The following is a 16,202-nucleotide window of genomic DNA, read 5'->3' as shown; positions in this document are numbered from 1 at the left end:
ACAACTGACTTCAACATTCATCACCTCCAGCAATGAAAAAGGTCAGCAAAGGGCATACTAGCCATTAATAAGCAAGGAATGACTGACACCTGAAGAAAGGTAAATATTGCTCTACCAGTGATCAATATATTTTTCATATACTGTACATTTCCAATTGCTGCTCACTATGTACATTCAGACATCAGGCAGAGGTCTAATGACAACTTCTAAATAACTGACTGGTATTTAACCTATGTCATTTACTATCCCAGCTAAGATGTGAAGGATTACACAGAGTTTGTATTTGAATTGTGAACACTGAAATTTAAATATTTGTTTAAAAGCAAAGTAAGAATCATGATATTCCCAATGAGAAGATTCTGCCACACGTTAGCACAATAATCATTCATCTTGCAGTGGCACTATTAAATAAAAAAGGGAAATAGTCATAAATAGTCATGACAGTTCTTTATTGCTTTAAATAGATTTAAGTAAAACTACAATACAGGGTATAAATGTATCTGATACTTTTAACAACCTGTAACAAACAGATTTTTACTAAAATGTTTAACAAAATAAAAAGAATAACAAAATATTCACAGATTAATGGAGAACTCTTAAAATACATCATAATTTCCTACTCTTGAAAATTTGTGCACAGTCCTGTCCAGCTAATGTTGAAAAGCTAACATTCAAAGGTAAATTTCTAACTTAATTTAGTAATTCCTTACCTCTATGATGAACAACAAAAATGCTATGAACAGAGGTGGTAAGAGAAAATTCCGACAAATTTCTTAATACTGTACTCAAACCCAATTAAAAATTGCACAGAAAGTATAAATATATAAATCAAACATTTTATATATTTCCCAAAGCTTGAGCTACAGTTACTTTAATCATGAGTAAAATTCAAACAAGCAAAAATTTCATATTTGCCATATCTCAGAAAAATGCTCATTTCGAAGTCAAACAAGCTGGAGATTTAAACGAAAAGTTGAATGATGGAAGACAAAATGAGTTAATTACCACTATTCCTACAAATATAACTGTAAAGATCTTGAGTGAATGTACCTCAGTTAGATAAAATTATGTGCCAAAAGCAAAATCTGAGGTAAAATGAACCTTTTACTTGTGATCAATAATGTTAAGGGGAGTCGAATCAAACTTAAGTCTCACATCTAAAAGGAACATAGATGCAAAGGACAAGTAGTGTGTTTCATACACTCTTTGGTTCATCACGTCCAACACTTTGTGACACAAAGGGCTTCATTGTATATATATATAAAAAAACACTTTAACAAAATTCAAGGATACATAAATATTAAAGTTTTGGTGAGTGCATCAGGCACCACATATAACATCAAACACAAAGTAATATTAAAATTATCTGAACAATGCAAACCCTAATCACCTGCTTCAAATTTCATAGTATGGGTGGAAGTATATTATCCTTATTATATATAGATATGGAGATAAACAAGTTGTACAGTAATTAATTATACGAATAAAGAACAGTAAATGTATAACCAAACATTTCTGAGTAAACTTTTCTATAATACTGAATACATCTTTGGTATCAGATTAACACACAACATGACACAATACATCTGGACAACTAAACATTTTCAGAGCAAAATAACTGCTAATTCAAATAAAAGCCATTTTCCAGAGCTTGAACACGAGAAGATATTTCTTAAATTATCCACATCCATCAAGGATGGAAATGAAAAACTGTAGTATCTAAACAAACAAAAAAGTAGACTACTCCCCTCCCTCTTGCATCACAGCCGAATCCTAAATGAGCTGAAAAATAGAAATGCACATATATCAGTACAGTAACAACAACTGAACATTGTACTACTTCAATATATATATATAAAAGGAGAAAGTGCCTACAAAGCAGCAGACGTATGTGATGTAATAAAAGCAAACAGGTAAATATGTAAAATATATAAAATGACACTGTGGTGGAACTAAGATATGCAAAGGGGAAACTGACAAAAATGAGGGCAGCCTTCAAACTGTAGCAGAGGACAGGCGTGGAAAAGGGCAGATGTATACAGAGAAGTGGAAGGAAGTTAAAAAGCGAGTGAAACAAGCAAACAAAGAAAAATGTTTGGTAGTAATGAACTCAAAATTTCAACAGAGTGAAGAGAAGAAAATTATGTATCAGGATAACAAAGTGGATTAAGAAAAGCATGAAAAATAAGAAAGATAAGAGAAGTACAAATGTATAGAAATGACAATAAGACAAGCAACTAGCTGGATTTTAATTAATGTTGGAAATATTACTCATTAAAAAGTTTTGAATTAATTAAACATATGCAACCCAAAATGAAAATATATTCTGGTAGGAAATGGACTGTATATGCCAAAACATTATTAGGATCAATTAGATTGTTGCTAACGAGTAATAAAAGGAATGCAAGATCAGAAAAAAATTGGATATAAAACATATATAAAGAAAATCAAAGCTTACTTTGCAAAGTCAGGAGACTTGGAGATTACATGTTCAAATTCAGCAAACGACAGCATTCCATCATCATCTAGATCTGCTTCTTCTAAAACTCTTGTCACCAAGGCCTGTTTGAGCAAAGAAAAAATTAAACATCAGGAATGAGAATAGATTCTTATTCATTACTCCAAATTTAGGCCGTGTTTATTTTTCAATAATGTCATGATGCCTTGTCAAAAGCGCTGTCATGAGCAAAGTTGTAGTTTACAAGTTATGTGAGACCCTCCCAATTTAGGAAGCCTCTCAACTAACTGAAATACCATACCTGGCAACATCGATGACAAAATGCTTGAATGTTCAGTGTAAGATGACAAAGGCCATGAGGAAAAAACAAAAAAAATGAGTGTTGTTTTTTTACTCTTCCTTAGGGTCACACCAGTCCAGGTAAGTGCTGGCTGGATGAACAACTTGTACACATTTTTAGACAATTAGTGTTAAATATGCTATTTGCTTATTCTTATCTTAATCAGCACAGGAGTCTCTTTGTTCAGTAACTGAATTTTTTATACCACTTGACCCATAGGAGGCATAATAAACAAACAAGATCTAGATCAACATTTTGTTTCACCTCTTCCTCCTGCCTGTTGACATCAGAAACAGGTTTATACCTATTAACCAAAAGCAATTGTCATGTTACAGGCATTCCTTGTTCAGAGTAGCCATACAGGACTACTGTATGAACTTCCCAAACCCTCCAGAACCATTTGCAGATATCAACTTGGTTTGTCTGAAAAGATCAAATACATCACCTCCATGTCACTCTGTGAAAAACGCTGAGGAGACACAAGCCTCGTAATGGTTTCTTCAAGATCTCTCCTTCCAAGATAATCATCGCCATCAAAATCTGCAATGTTAATTTATTCATGCAATTATGGAAAATCTAAATCAAAAGTAAACAAGTTTAATATGTAGGGACAACTATATTCAAGGTTTCCACACAAACCATATTTTTGCAAAAGCTCTAATAGCTGAATACATTGAGAACATTATTTAACAGTTACGGGGAATTTGCTAGTCACCACAAACGTCTCTGGATTAGGCGTAGGTGACACCTAGTCTTTTCTTGCATTCTTCTTCCTAAATTGCATAATGAAGCATGAACTAATGAAACCGGAAAGTTGAACCTTTTTATAAATAAATATAATTAAATTTGAGCCATATGGACTAATGTTGGAGCCAGGGCAGCCATTCAGTACAATTACAAACCCTGTGAGATTATGATTTTTCAAATGTTTGGATTCTCAATGTAATGTATATAGTTCCAGTGAACTAGTAGTTCACTATTCCTGTTTCTATATCAGAACCCTCACCCCAAATTTTAAGATGGAATGTCAGCATTCCTCTTCCCAAGTCTGATTTCAATCAGTTACTATTTGAAGTTTCGTGGGAGTTAAATCTCCTGACCATTTCAAGTCTTGACTTTTGTCATTGTTTATTTATGCATTGTGAAGATGAGTGTGAATCATTTTCCTTTTTATGGAGTCACTGAGAGGATACAGGTTAGTTAGACAATTTGCAACTTCATTGTGAAGACTCAGTTTACATAAAGCTAAGATGTGGCTATTTCTTTTACAACCTCTGAGGTACAGTTTAAGAACATTAAAAATGCTGTGATGAGGTCCTCTTACTATTACTGTAATAAGGGTTGTGTGATCACCTTCCTTTAATAAATTTACCAATGTGGTCAACATTTTTAATGAAAATGCAAGGTTATCCATGGCAATGGGTTTTATGTATGATATATAAAATTTGTTTTAAATATTTTTTTTTTATATCAGTGGACCTGCTTAGTTCATTGTGAAAATATACTTACCAAAAATTCGGAATGCATAATCGGCTTTTACAGACTTTGGTGCTGCTTCACTGAAAACTGACATCATGTCTAGAAAATCTTCAAATGTACAGTCCCCATCCTGTGGAAATACATGTACCAATTTACATAATTATCCCCATTACATAAACTTCTTATTTCATTTAGTGTTCATTCAAGAAAGGCATGGCTGACCAAGTGCAAATATACTTCAACACATGAAAGGTTTCTTGAGGTGAGTACTATATTTCTTCCCAGTTCTAGGGCACTACCCGAGAATCTTTCCTTTGAATTTTGAAGGATCTTCATTTTGTTTGTTAATATAAGTATCTTTTCTACTATTTTACCATTCCTAAAAGATTTTTTCTTGAATGAGAGATGAAAACTGGAATAAGGTATTGGGTAGCTACTAAGGAAGAGACCAAAGGGGGCACATGTAAAAATAAAACGCTGAAAAAAACACCTGAAATGCACTGCAAAAGGCATACTGAAAGTGTTAACCAGCTAACTGAGAGAGAGAGAGAGAGAGAGAGAGAGAGAGAGAGAGAGAGAGAGAGAGAGAGAGAGAGAGAGAGAGAGAGAGAGAGAGAGAAAATGTTAAATGTACAAGCCATTTTTGGTTTCTGACACTCAACAACCTTTTGTCTGAACATTCATCAAAGCAAATTGTTTATGAAGATTAAACTAATATTATAGAGCATTACATCACAATTCAACACTAAAATCCATTAAAAAAGTTTTGACTAAAATCCCTGTTCCCCTGATCTGAACCCCAATTAGCTTTGGCTTGCCTTTACAGTAATTCTATTTGCGTAAAAATTAAATTAAAAATAACATTAAAGAAGATATAAACTGCAATTATTTAATTTACCTTGGTTGATGAGAAAATCAAGCACATCCTCTCACTAAACGGATTTGCTCTTAATTCTGGTAAAGTAAGAAGCTTATCCATTGGTAGTTTAACGTTCCTATTGTGACCAACTTTTTCAGGTGCCAGATACTTAAACCTCTTATGAGCACTGAAAAGGTATAAATGAGTTAATTACACCACAAAAGCTGATTATATAAAACTCTTACCCCTCAAAGTTTCATAACATACAAACCAACAATTGTTTTTTCAGGTACAGTAAACCACCCGTATTCGCGGGGGATGCGTACTGCACGCCCCTGTGAATAGCTAAAATCCGCGAATACTTAAAACCCCCTCTAAAAATGCTTAGAACTGCCTATTTTGATAGTTTAAACACAAGAAAAACCCTTTAAAAATGCTTATACCTGAGTATTTTAATAGTTTTATCACAAAAAGTGCATTGAGTCATGAAAATATGAAAATACAGTAATTAGTGAATATTTCTCAGTGAAAAATACCGCAAATGGGTGAATTTTCCACGAATAATGGGTATTTACAGGCAACCCCTGCCTATTCGCAGTTCAGTATTCGTGGATTTACCTATTCCCAGATTTTTCTGTGGAACATAACTCCAAATTATTCGCGGAAAATTCGCCTATTTGCAGATTTTTTAATAGCGCATATCTCAAATATTTGCTAATTATTTTCATGACTGAATGGATATTTTATGATAAAAAAATTATTTACTAATTTTCAAACATTAATATTTTTTTTTTCTTAAAAATATTCACCAAACGCATATTTAATATTTAGGTACAGAACTTAACTATTTCCTGTAATTGAGGATGTACTAATGTTACCCCTATCTACTGTATACATTAAAAGGAAACGGTAAGCTCGAATACTGTATAAAAGAAAATGTGCATGCCTGAGTATAGGGTTAACTTGATTAGTTTTTGCCTTGGTAAGAGTAACAGTTGTAGGAGTGTTCACACATGGCTGTAAGCCATATATTTTAAGGATAATGTTCTAAGATGACTTACAGTGTTTTAGGATGGTAGTTTATGGCATATTTGGTGTTTGAACTATTAAAATAGGCAGTTACAAGCATTTTTAACATCCCCAACCCTTGTAAGTCCATTACAATATTAGTTGTAGTTACTATTACTATATCACCATTATTAATGGACAATTCATCATAAAATTAAAAAATAATAAAAAAACTTACTATAGAATCTCCTTTTTTGTGAAGTAGGTTAGTTCCTGGAAAAACGAAATATCATTTAGTAAACCATGAATCATTAAACTGCAGTGTTATGTAGTGTGCAGCCATGCTCAAATGTCGTGCAACATGTTTCTCTTTGTATTGCCCAAAATTTCAGCTGCAACGGAAAATTTTATGCTTTGCCAAGAAGTGTTAAGCTTTTTTTTATTCTAATGTCATATATGTTGATAAGTATGTGAATTCACAGCTAACATTATTTTCTCTATGGCTTAATAGATATCATATCTCATTCCCTGAGAACATTCGTAATTTGCATGAAATTAATTGAATATAATTGTAATTTTTTTTTGTACCACTTAGCTCAAAGATTGCAGTGTGACAAGGTTGGCAGTGCTGTTAAGTCAATTCACACAACTTGCTACAAGAAATGGTCATCGTACCTACCTGTATAGCATATAACAATAGATCTAAAAGTATCAACAGTCATAACAAAATTTTCGAAATAGAGATATGAATTACAGATAACTTTTTTAGAAATTTGGAGTCTTAGGCTACATTCAAACTGCCCCCATGTTGCACTAATGATGTACAGGCCTTATAAAAAAATCTAAGGCTTCTGAGATGCAATCTAGTTTACTAAAGTATTTATTTTTAGAGACTACCTGTTCTTTGAATAATAAAAGATAATGATGATTACATTATTTAAATTACATATCGAAAAGATAGTTACTGATTTTAGGTTATTAGTATCACGTCAAGGCTTATGCAACAGATTCTCTTTTAAACTAACGAAGATTTTATTTTATTAAAAATCCTTCTACCTGATTTTGGTATATAATTCATTCATGAAGTGCGAGAATATGTAGATAACAAATATGTAGATAACTTTACATCCTTTCCCGCCACAAATTGTTAGTATAGAGATGTGAATGTTAAATGTAATGTGTATTTTGCAAGCAAAGAAAACTAACACACCTAGGCCTAGGAACAAAACCTTGGCGTTAACCAAAGTGTAACTGCGAAGGCAAATGTTTACTTGTAAACCATTAGTTTTGAAGTAGTTAAGAAAAATAACACAAAATATTTTCAAGATCCTTTCATTGTCTTTGCACATTGCAGACCTATGTTCCAGGTGGTTCATGTTGCCACCACTCAAATGGCTGCGTCCCACAGGCCACGCCCACCTGCTGATATTGGTGGATGCGTTTTAGCTACAGCAACACTTTTGTATTTATTTATCTTTTTTTTTTTTTCAGTGTAAAGGGGTAAAAATAATCAAATAAGATTAGTATTTAGTTTTTTGTTGCAATGCAAGTGATATGAAAATGTTATGAAAATATATTTTTTTTTATTTTGTTATTCTAACATTTGAACCTAGGTTTCACGAGGACTTCTCTGTCGAATGTATTCGTGCTGAGTGAACAAAAGTTTTGGAAATGTTTTGTCACTAATATTTTTACGAAATTTGGCTACAGGTAATATTTTCTTACAGTTTTGATACATATATGACAGATTTCACTTTTATGAAACATATTGTGGCCTTATTTTAAGAAATAATAGTGTTTTCATTTTGAAATAAATAAATATGCAACATGATAGTTGCCAATTAGTGAATTTTAAACAAAATCCTATGCAGTCAAGTCACATAAATTCTGAGCATGGCTGTACAACATAGTACTGTTTACATATAGCAATATAAATCCACTGTATCATCTGAAAAACATGCCTTGGATAAAAATTTGAAATTATTTTCTTAAAAATTTACCCATATGCCTATCCTTTTCTCTAAGATCCCAACAAAGAATAATATGAAGGAAACACAACTGCTTTAGCCAAAACCTTAAAACATTAAATAATCCAAAATAATTTCTATTTTATGATATCACCCAAGTTACACAGCATATACCTTAACCAAGATAACCTTGAAAACCTTGCTACCAAAAACACTTTAATACCTGCAGTTTAGGCTTAAGAACACACTAGCCTATCTTCTGAAATGTGATCTAAATAAACACAAAAGGCGCAAATATAAAGAAAAACGTAAACAAAAGGCAGTAAATATTCTCCTCAATAACTGGCAGGAACCAAGTTGCAGTGTAAGTCTTGGTACTAATTCTAAGGCAGATACAATACAGAAAAGGGTGTATATAATGCTGTATGGGTGAGAAAATTTGATAAATTTACAACCATCCCAAGTGGCTGTTGCTAAGCATGGAGGAAGCTCCACAGGGCGCCGTGCTTAGTGCCAGTCCCTTGGGGATTAACCCACAAGGTGCGGCACATTGTAAAATCGACACTTTATATGCTGCGTAAGGACAACGTTGATATTATCGATGCTTTATTTTCAAATACTGTGCTGCGGTAAATTTAGTCCCTCCCCTTAGCTCTGTTTGAGTGACGTCAACAGTCTCACCAGCCATTCAGCTCACAATTGAACATAAAAGATGCCAGATTTCTCTTAATCATAGGTATAAAAATAGCAAAATTGTAAACCTTCCGTCAGGCCGGGGGGCGGGACCAGGGAGGCTTTTGTGTCCTGAAGTTGAGCAACGGTCGAAGGTTTTTATAAATCTTTGTTTATTTTGTGAATTTTGGAGATAATGGCTTTTGATGATGATGTTTATTCATTTTCATCAAATAGTGATATCGAGATAGATAATTACAATGACAGTGACAACTGTAATATTGGTTTTAAAGTTAGTGTGCATAGGATAGTTAACATACACACACACATATACACCCAATCAACCAATTCATAACTGTTATATATTTTTTGTATATTTATAGGTGTTTCTTGAATAGCTAAGGGGTAAGGCTGTCATGAAACGAAGCATTCCAAAACTAAAAAGTGGCCTTTAAAGTAATGTTTTTTTTCCAAAAAATATTCTTTTTAAATATAAGTTTTTAAAAGTATCTTATATTTTATTTTTGATTCCTAACCTGCGACACAAGGCAATTACAACCATGTGTACCATTAGGTGATATAAGTTAAAAAATTAGCAAGAAAATATTGGTTCCATTACCGAAGTTGCAAATGCATAATACTGCCGTCATCCTTGAGAGGCATCCTCCTAGCATCTCTTGGGTTAAAGTAAAAACACAACAAATTTCTCATTATCACAAAAATTTCTCAAATTCTCACCTGTTTTGCAATACATATACAATTTTCTACATTTCTCATCCAAAAAATATTAAAAATTGATATATTCATGCATCCGTCTCCTTTACATTTACATATAAATGACGGACAGTTTTTCTCAAATTACCTCACCTGTAATGCATTATAAAGGCCTAAACTGTACACCATTTTCTATACTCGTCAAAAAAATTTGATCAACACGATATTTCTGTGCGGAACTCCTGCGAAACTACCAAAAATAGGCCTAGCCTAAGTAAATAACGGGGAATTGGGAGCAATCTATAAATATTTACTGTACAGGCTCCCAGGTCCGGGAAAGCTTTGGTCATCACCTCTCAATCACTACCCAAGACAATAGCCAAGTAGCCTATCCTGAAATTAGGCCCACAGTCTTCCTTGATTAGGCCCACTAGCCTGCCCAAAAGACCAAAATGAGACCGAAATAACGTACCTGATATTCTTCCAGCTCTATCTCGGTGAACTGGCTGTTGCCTTGACCCATGATTACGGAAAATTGTCCAAATACGTCTTTCACTTTTAGGCTATTTTTATAGCTCAGATTAGCCCTACAGATGAATAAAATGCCAAAATACCTTCCTAGACTACAGTGGATACGTTTTAATATCCTTTTGAGCTTATTTGTTGAATTTTAAGGCCTCAGAAATCTCATCTATTGCGACACTTCCGATGTGAGCCTTTGGAAATAAACTTCGACAAAAGACATAATGTAAACAAAAAAAAAGTTGTAGTAGTAGTAGTAGTAGGCGAGTTGTGGCAACATCTTTTCAACAGCTCCCCAATTTCCCCGTAGAATTCGCCGTGTTTATTGATTTTATCATAATTTCCTACAGTTCTTCCAATTTTCAATTTTATCTCCAAAATAAAAGCTGCTGTTCCCTGTCATATCACGTCTTTTTCGTAAAATTACTGCTGTTCCAAAAGGCTACAGTGTACGTTTGGTGGAATACATAGGTTAAGTGTTTTTATTATCTTCAGAATTATTTCATATTTTTCAATTTTATTTTTAATAAACACCGCCTCTCTAGTCATATCAAGTCTGTCTTTCGTAAAATTACTAGTCTACAAGGATACAGAGTACTGTACATGTTTGAAGAATTTGTTCTGGCAAACGAAAAACTGTTACATTTTAAAATTGTATGCAACGTTAGAATTAGGTTCTTATACTGACAGTTTTATCATTTGCTAGCAGTATCTTTTAACTGGTTATAGACATCTTTCATCCCCATATTCTTTTGAGAGAGAGAGAGAGAGAGAGAGAGAGAGAGAGAGAGAGAGAGAGAGAGAGAGAGAGAGAGAGAGAGAGAGAGAGAGAGAGAGAGAGAGAAATCTTTCATAATTCAGACACTGTTATCAATATGGTAAGTTTAACCACAGTATTAGGTTAAAAACACTAAATGCTAACAGGGCTGACCAAAGGGTTTGTTTTTATTCCTAAAATTTAATTTTTTTATATATTGCAGTTCTTTTATTATAAGTTCAATCACCTCGAACATAAGAAAAGATGTCTGTGAATAATGGTAACATTATTACCATCCATACCATCAGCCCATATGCCAAGACCAGGTTTACCCCAGATGGCCTACTTTAGGAAAACTCTCGCTTTTACCAGCTACCCAAATTCTGTACGTGAGGAGGCATGCTATCACCCTCTTTCATGCTTTAGGTGTAACAAGAGCCATATGCAAAGCCACACTGGGTTCATTAACTATAGACCATAGACCATTCATGATTGGAAAATAAATTCGACTGATGGGAAAAATTTAGAAATTGCACTCTTATGGCACGAAGTTTAAGGGAATTTGCTTCTGGCACAAGGAACCTAGTAACAGCCGTTGTCAAAATATGACTAGATACGTAGTAAGCTTTTGATTTTTCTGGAGGATGAATGTATATTTCTTAAAATCCTGCTTTTATATGCATTAAAAGAAATTCAACTTGAGCCCTCAGTTTTCCAATATGCTGGCAAGTCGTTCACTGCAAATTTCAATGTGCCCTGTGGAATTTTCTGGACGAATAAATCTACAATCAATTTCTTGTGACGGATTTCATGAATGTGCTCCTCAAATATTTGGAATTAAAATGAAATAAGAATTAGTAGTGTTAACCCCTTGTTGGGCTATCTAGGGGATGGCTGTACTTATATGATGCCTTCATGGCTGTCAGTTTGTCAAAACCAGATCCAGCATTAAAGGAAGGGACATTTATAAAACTTTCCTGTTGATCAGACACATCATATACTTGAGTCATACAGTTGAAGACAGCAAACATCGACCACTCTTAGTTTTTTCTTAGTTTAGGCTCCTCACAGATAAATATCTGCATACAGTAAAGACTAATTATCACAGAGTACAGTAATCCATCTCGAAGGCTGTCAAAACTATTAAGAAACTAAAGAAATTGGTCAGTTGGATGGAAAAAGTAAAGGTTATACATCCTCACTGTTAACATTTATAATGTCAGCTATAAGGGGCTGGACAGTATGGGTACTATAACCCCTGTGGTAGTTCTGCTTGTAAGTGGTAATCTATAACACAAACAATAGAAGGAAAACAGAAACCTCAACAACAAATCATTCATCATTTACTCCATTTACGCATTTTACATGCGTCATTCAACTTTAACACTTAGGAAATCTGTACAATATATAACAAGTTTCTATTATAAAATAAAAAAAAATTAAAACAAAAACAACTGGCAACTTATGCCATAACTATATACAAAAAATACAATTAAATGTACGCTACTTTTTTCACCCAAGTATCCTCTATGAATCCTTACTTTCAATCATCTTAATAAAAATTAAGACTTCCAAAATAAGGTTTAGTACTACACAGTTATGGCAGTGTTAAAGAAACAAACCTCCTTTGGGTTGAGAATAAAATTAAAGTGTGATTAAACAAAAAGAATCATAATAAAGAAACAAACCTCCTTTGGGTTGAGAATAAAATTAAAGTGTGATTAAACAAAAAGAATCATAATCTTTGAAATGAAGACTAACCTTTTTCTTATAAGGGGTTATATACTAACACGCAGCTTAAAGTTTGATGTGATTTGTCTTAACTACTTGTTCACATCTTGTACAAAATCCTACCAAACTTCGTACAGTGCAAGTACTCTTCCCTATCAAACTGGAAAGAGAGATAATTAAACATATATGTCTTGTATAAGAAATTACACCCCATCAGAATTCAGTGAGACAAAAATATTCTAACATTTATTGAAGATCATTTCATGTGGACTTGAATCTATCAAAAGATAATTATTTAATTCAAGTAATTGTTCTTCCAAATTGATAATTCAAAACAAGAAATCAAATTAAAATTATCATGACGACTAAATACTTTGTACAATTTGCTTTGGCAGTGCTACAGCTTAGCATTCAAACTTAAACAAACACAGAAATGGACAAACAAAAAACAAATAAATAAAAAACTGCTTTCATCACGGGCACAACAAAACTTCCTCCTTTCAAGGAGATAAACAAATCTCAAGTTGGTAAATACACTCACTGCATTTTTGCCAGAAGAGCATAGCCTCTGGGAACATTAAATTTGCATCTGCAAATAAGTAAGTTTTCAGCCGAATAATATTCATGAGATGTCAGACAAATACCAGCATAGGTAATTACAAAAACATCACTTCCCAAAATGGCAAAGGAAATGTGCCATATTACAGTTGTGTCACATATAATGAAATGTTAAGTAGTCGATAGGAACGTGGCATATATTATCCAAGAAGTAATAATACTGCTGTAGTATTTAGGCCACTGAATTCAAATACCACATTTCCTAGAAGGCTTGTCCAAGAAAACAGAATAATGCAGGGAGACAATACAAGCTTACAATTATGTGCTGGACAAATACAGTTATAAACAGCAACAAATACTGTGTAGTTGTAAAAGCAACACGGAAACTTTGGGCCATAAAAAATGTATAATACCAAAGACACTGATTTCACTTGTAAAACTGTATCTTACAAACAATTCTGACCCTAACTCTTAAAGATTTTTGGAGATTCAAAGTTTGTCCACAGCAAAACATTTTTTTTCTGGGTTACTGCTTCTAAGAAATGTGAATTTTCTTTTATTAATAACTGAATAGTTTTCTTTTATTAATAATTGAATAATTGTAATATGATGTGGCAGAAATACTTTAAAAATGAAAAACAGAACTATATAATACGAATGTTGTGTTGAAGTTAGCCGAGAACAGAAATTGCTTTGCTTTTTGTAATTTTCTTTTCCACAATACAGATTTACAAATCCTTTTTGCACTGTGGAAAGTATTACATGTTTTATTTCAAATGATGTGTAGACTATTGCAGCTTATGCCTGCTACTGCATAAGGAAAAACATGAAAAACAAGGAAAAATACTGCATATGAAAAAACATGAAAACAAGGGAAAACATTGCATATGAAAAAACATGAAAAACAACGAAAAAAGAGCAAACATCTTTATGATATCCTATTTAGAATGGGTTTATTTCTCTCAGAACAATACTTTTGGGTAAAATTAAGTTAAACCCAGCCCAATACCTTCCAGACGTCATCACAGTACTCCCCGACATTCAAATGTTTAGGGTTAATTTTTTTTATATATATAAAATTTTCAAAGTGATGATGCCAGCAAAATCTCAAGGGATAAAATTTCCATGATGTCACCTGACATTATCAGAATACCAAGTATGATATTTCTAGACATCACTGGACATTATCTGAATGTCATGTATGAAATTTCTAGGCCATTACTGTACTGGACATCATGAGAACCTCAAAGGGTTAACAGCTATCCTCCAGAAAGATGACGATGGTGACTATTTCTTTCCATGATTAACGTGATTGAAAGACTGACAAATCTCTCAAGTACATTCAAACGTCAAGCTTTTCAAATGCAAAGGTTACGGAATGGGCAATCTAATGATTTTTTCTTTTCCAGATCCAAACAATGAGAAAGAAAGAACAGCTGATCTCAATAATGAAGGAAACAGAGCACTTCACAGGAAAATCGAAGCAGGATGAATTAAAAAAAAAACTGGCAGTAGCAGTAGGAAAGCTGCCAAAATGTGCAATCTGAGGATTACTCATTTGCATAGGGTAAATATGGCAGGAGCTGAACTGACGGGTGTTACGAGGTCACTTGACAGTTAGAGGAAATATTTCCTTGAGCTCGATAGAAAGATGATCAAGAGATGAGGTGAGAATTGGGTCACTGATCACAAAACTCTATACTGTAAATGATAAATAGCTAAAGCTTTACTAACTTGGATAAAGAAAAATATCTGTGGCCTCTAAATACAACAATTTCTCTGCAAAATTTAGCAATTAGAACTATGACATCTCAGAAAGTTTGGAGAAATGAACACCCAAAATACCAACAGAAGTGAATGTCTTGCTGATAATAAATCTTGCAAAAAAAAAAAAAATGTATAACTAGCATGTCAAATTACAGAGCATCTGAAAACTCTGCTATGTTATTAGTTAACAGTTATTTAATAAATATTCTGCCATTTGATAAATTTGCTTTTGTTACATGTTTTCATGTTTAGCTGCTTCATTCCAAAGGTAGATTTGCCAAACAGCTTCTTGTTTGCTTAAGATAAGTATTTTTCCTGCTACACACTGTAGTTACCACATGCTTCCTTGGCCTGCTGTTGTGTACTGAAATTCACAACGCTAATTGTATCTGTGAAAAAGTAAGTCTTGACACAAGATATGTTTGTTTGTGGAGTCGCACCTCAATGAGAAAATGGTGACGTGTAAGGGAAAGGGTAAACAAGTGTCCAAAACAGACAGGTCACAATTACCATATGAAGTTCACTTACTCGCTGATGATAGCCACAAAAGTAACTGGACCTGGGTATCTTTCAAATCTACCAGCACAAGATCAGCTCCCCAATGGATTTCAAAACATATGTAGCAGTTTTTATTCTTCAAAGTATGAGGTTTACATAACTGAAAAGGGATTCAGATCTTTCGCTGGCCTCCACAGCCCCTATGATAATCAACTCTTCATATAATAGACTGCAAGAACTGGACTGGAATCGTTAACCTAAAGTATGTGGCTTTCATGTTTACCACCTGGTCTACTCTGCTATCCTGAATCACATGTAACTGAGAGATACTGCTGTAACATTCACACTCTTCTTATTCATGCAGTATATGCAGTATAAAAAAATAAGTACTAAAAAAGATTTTTATCTTCCCTTCTTAGTACAAAACTGTACAAAAACTGATACAGGAAATTATTTCACACTCTATACAGAGTTTGCCCCACCTGAAATGACAACATAAAAGTTTTGAAACTCAAATAACATACATGTAATTAAAACTATAAACCACATAACAAAGAATGGGTGGTTATTCACTTGGCCGTCAAGTCTTCTGACCAAACTTTTACAGACATCTCCATTACAAGTTTTTCTTTAATAATAGTACTTCTATTCCGGATATAAAACCATCACATTTTACACACCTACCATTGTGATGGTGCATGTCCAAATCTTAAAATATTTGTCTACTAAAAGTATGATGCATTAAATTATTTGCTTTATCAAAATAGAATCCTGGTCCTCTGCTTATGTGCACCAATTAATTTTGAAACAAGTGACATCCATGGTATTGGTTGACAGTTGTACACTGATGTTCAGGGGAAGGGAAAAGAACA

General features: G+C 33.4%; 1 protein-coding gene across 1 annotated transcript; it reads right to left on the bottom strand.

Annotated features, from left to right (window-relative positions):
• Nucleotides 1–434: 434 nt before the first annotated feature.
• On the bottom strand, nt 435–10,268 carry LOC136856657 (calcium and integrin-binding protein 1-like). The gene is made up of 7 exons (XM_067134673.1): nt 9,970–10,268; nt 6,383–6,417; nt 5,176–5,323; nt 4,308–4,407; nt 3,244–3,338; nt 2,459–2,562; nt 435–1,782 (listed from the first exon to the last, which is right to left on the bottom strand). Exons 1-7 carry the CDS (start codon nt 10,018–10,020, stop codon nt 1,761–1,763), a joined length of 555 nt encoding a protein of 184 aa, XP_066990774.1. The 5' UTR covers nt 10,021–10,268; the 3' UTR covers nt 435–1,760.
• Between the last annotated feature and the right edge of the window lie 5,934 nt (nt 10,269–16,202).

The sequence above is a fragment of the Macrobrachium rosenbergii genome, chromosome 36, assembly GCF_040412425.1.
Source record: "Macrobrachium rosenbergii isolate ZJJX-2024 chromosome 36, ASM4041242v1, whole genome shotgun sequence".
Taxonomy (NCBI): domain Eukaryota; kingdom Metazoa; phylum Arthropoda; class Malacostraca; order Decapoda; family Palaemonidae; genus Macrobrachium; species Macrobrachium rosenbergii.
The sequence above is the reverse complement of the archived record's forward strand: the minus strand, read 5'-3'. Positions and strand labels throughout refer to the sequence as shown.

Coding starts and splice junctions, on each gene's coding strand:
- LOC136856657 (XM_067134673.1), bottom strand. CDS start 10,020: ATGGGTCAAGGCAACAGCCAGTTCACCGAGATAGAGCTGGAAGAATAT. Junction 6,418..9,969: donor TAGAGCTGGAAGAATATCAG/GTACGTTATTTC, acceptor TCGTTTTTCCAG/GAACTAACCTACTTCACAAA. Junction 3,339..4,307: donor TTATGCATTCCGAATTTTTG/GTAAGTATATTT, acceptor TTAACATTGCAG/ATTTTGATGGCGATGATTAT.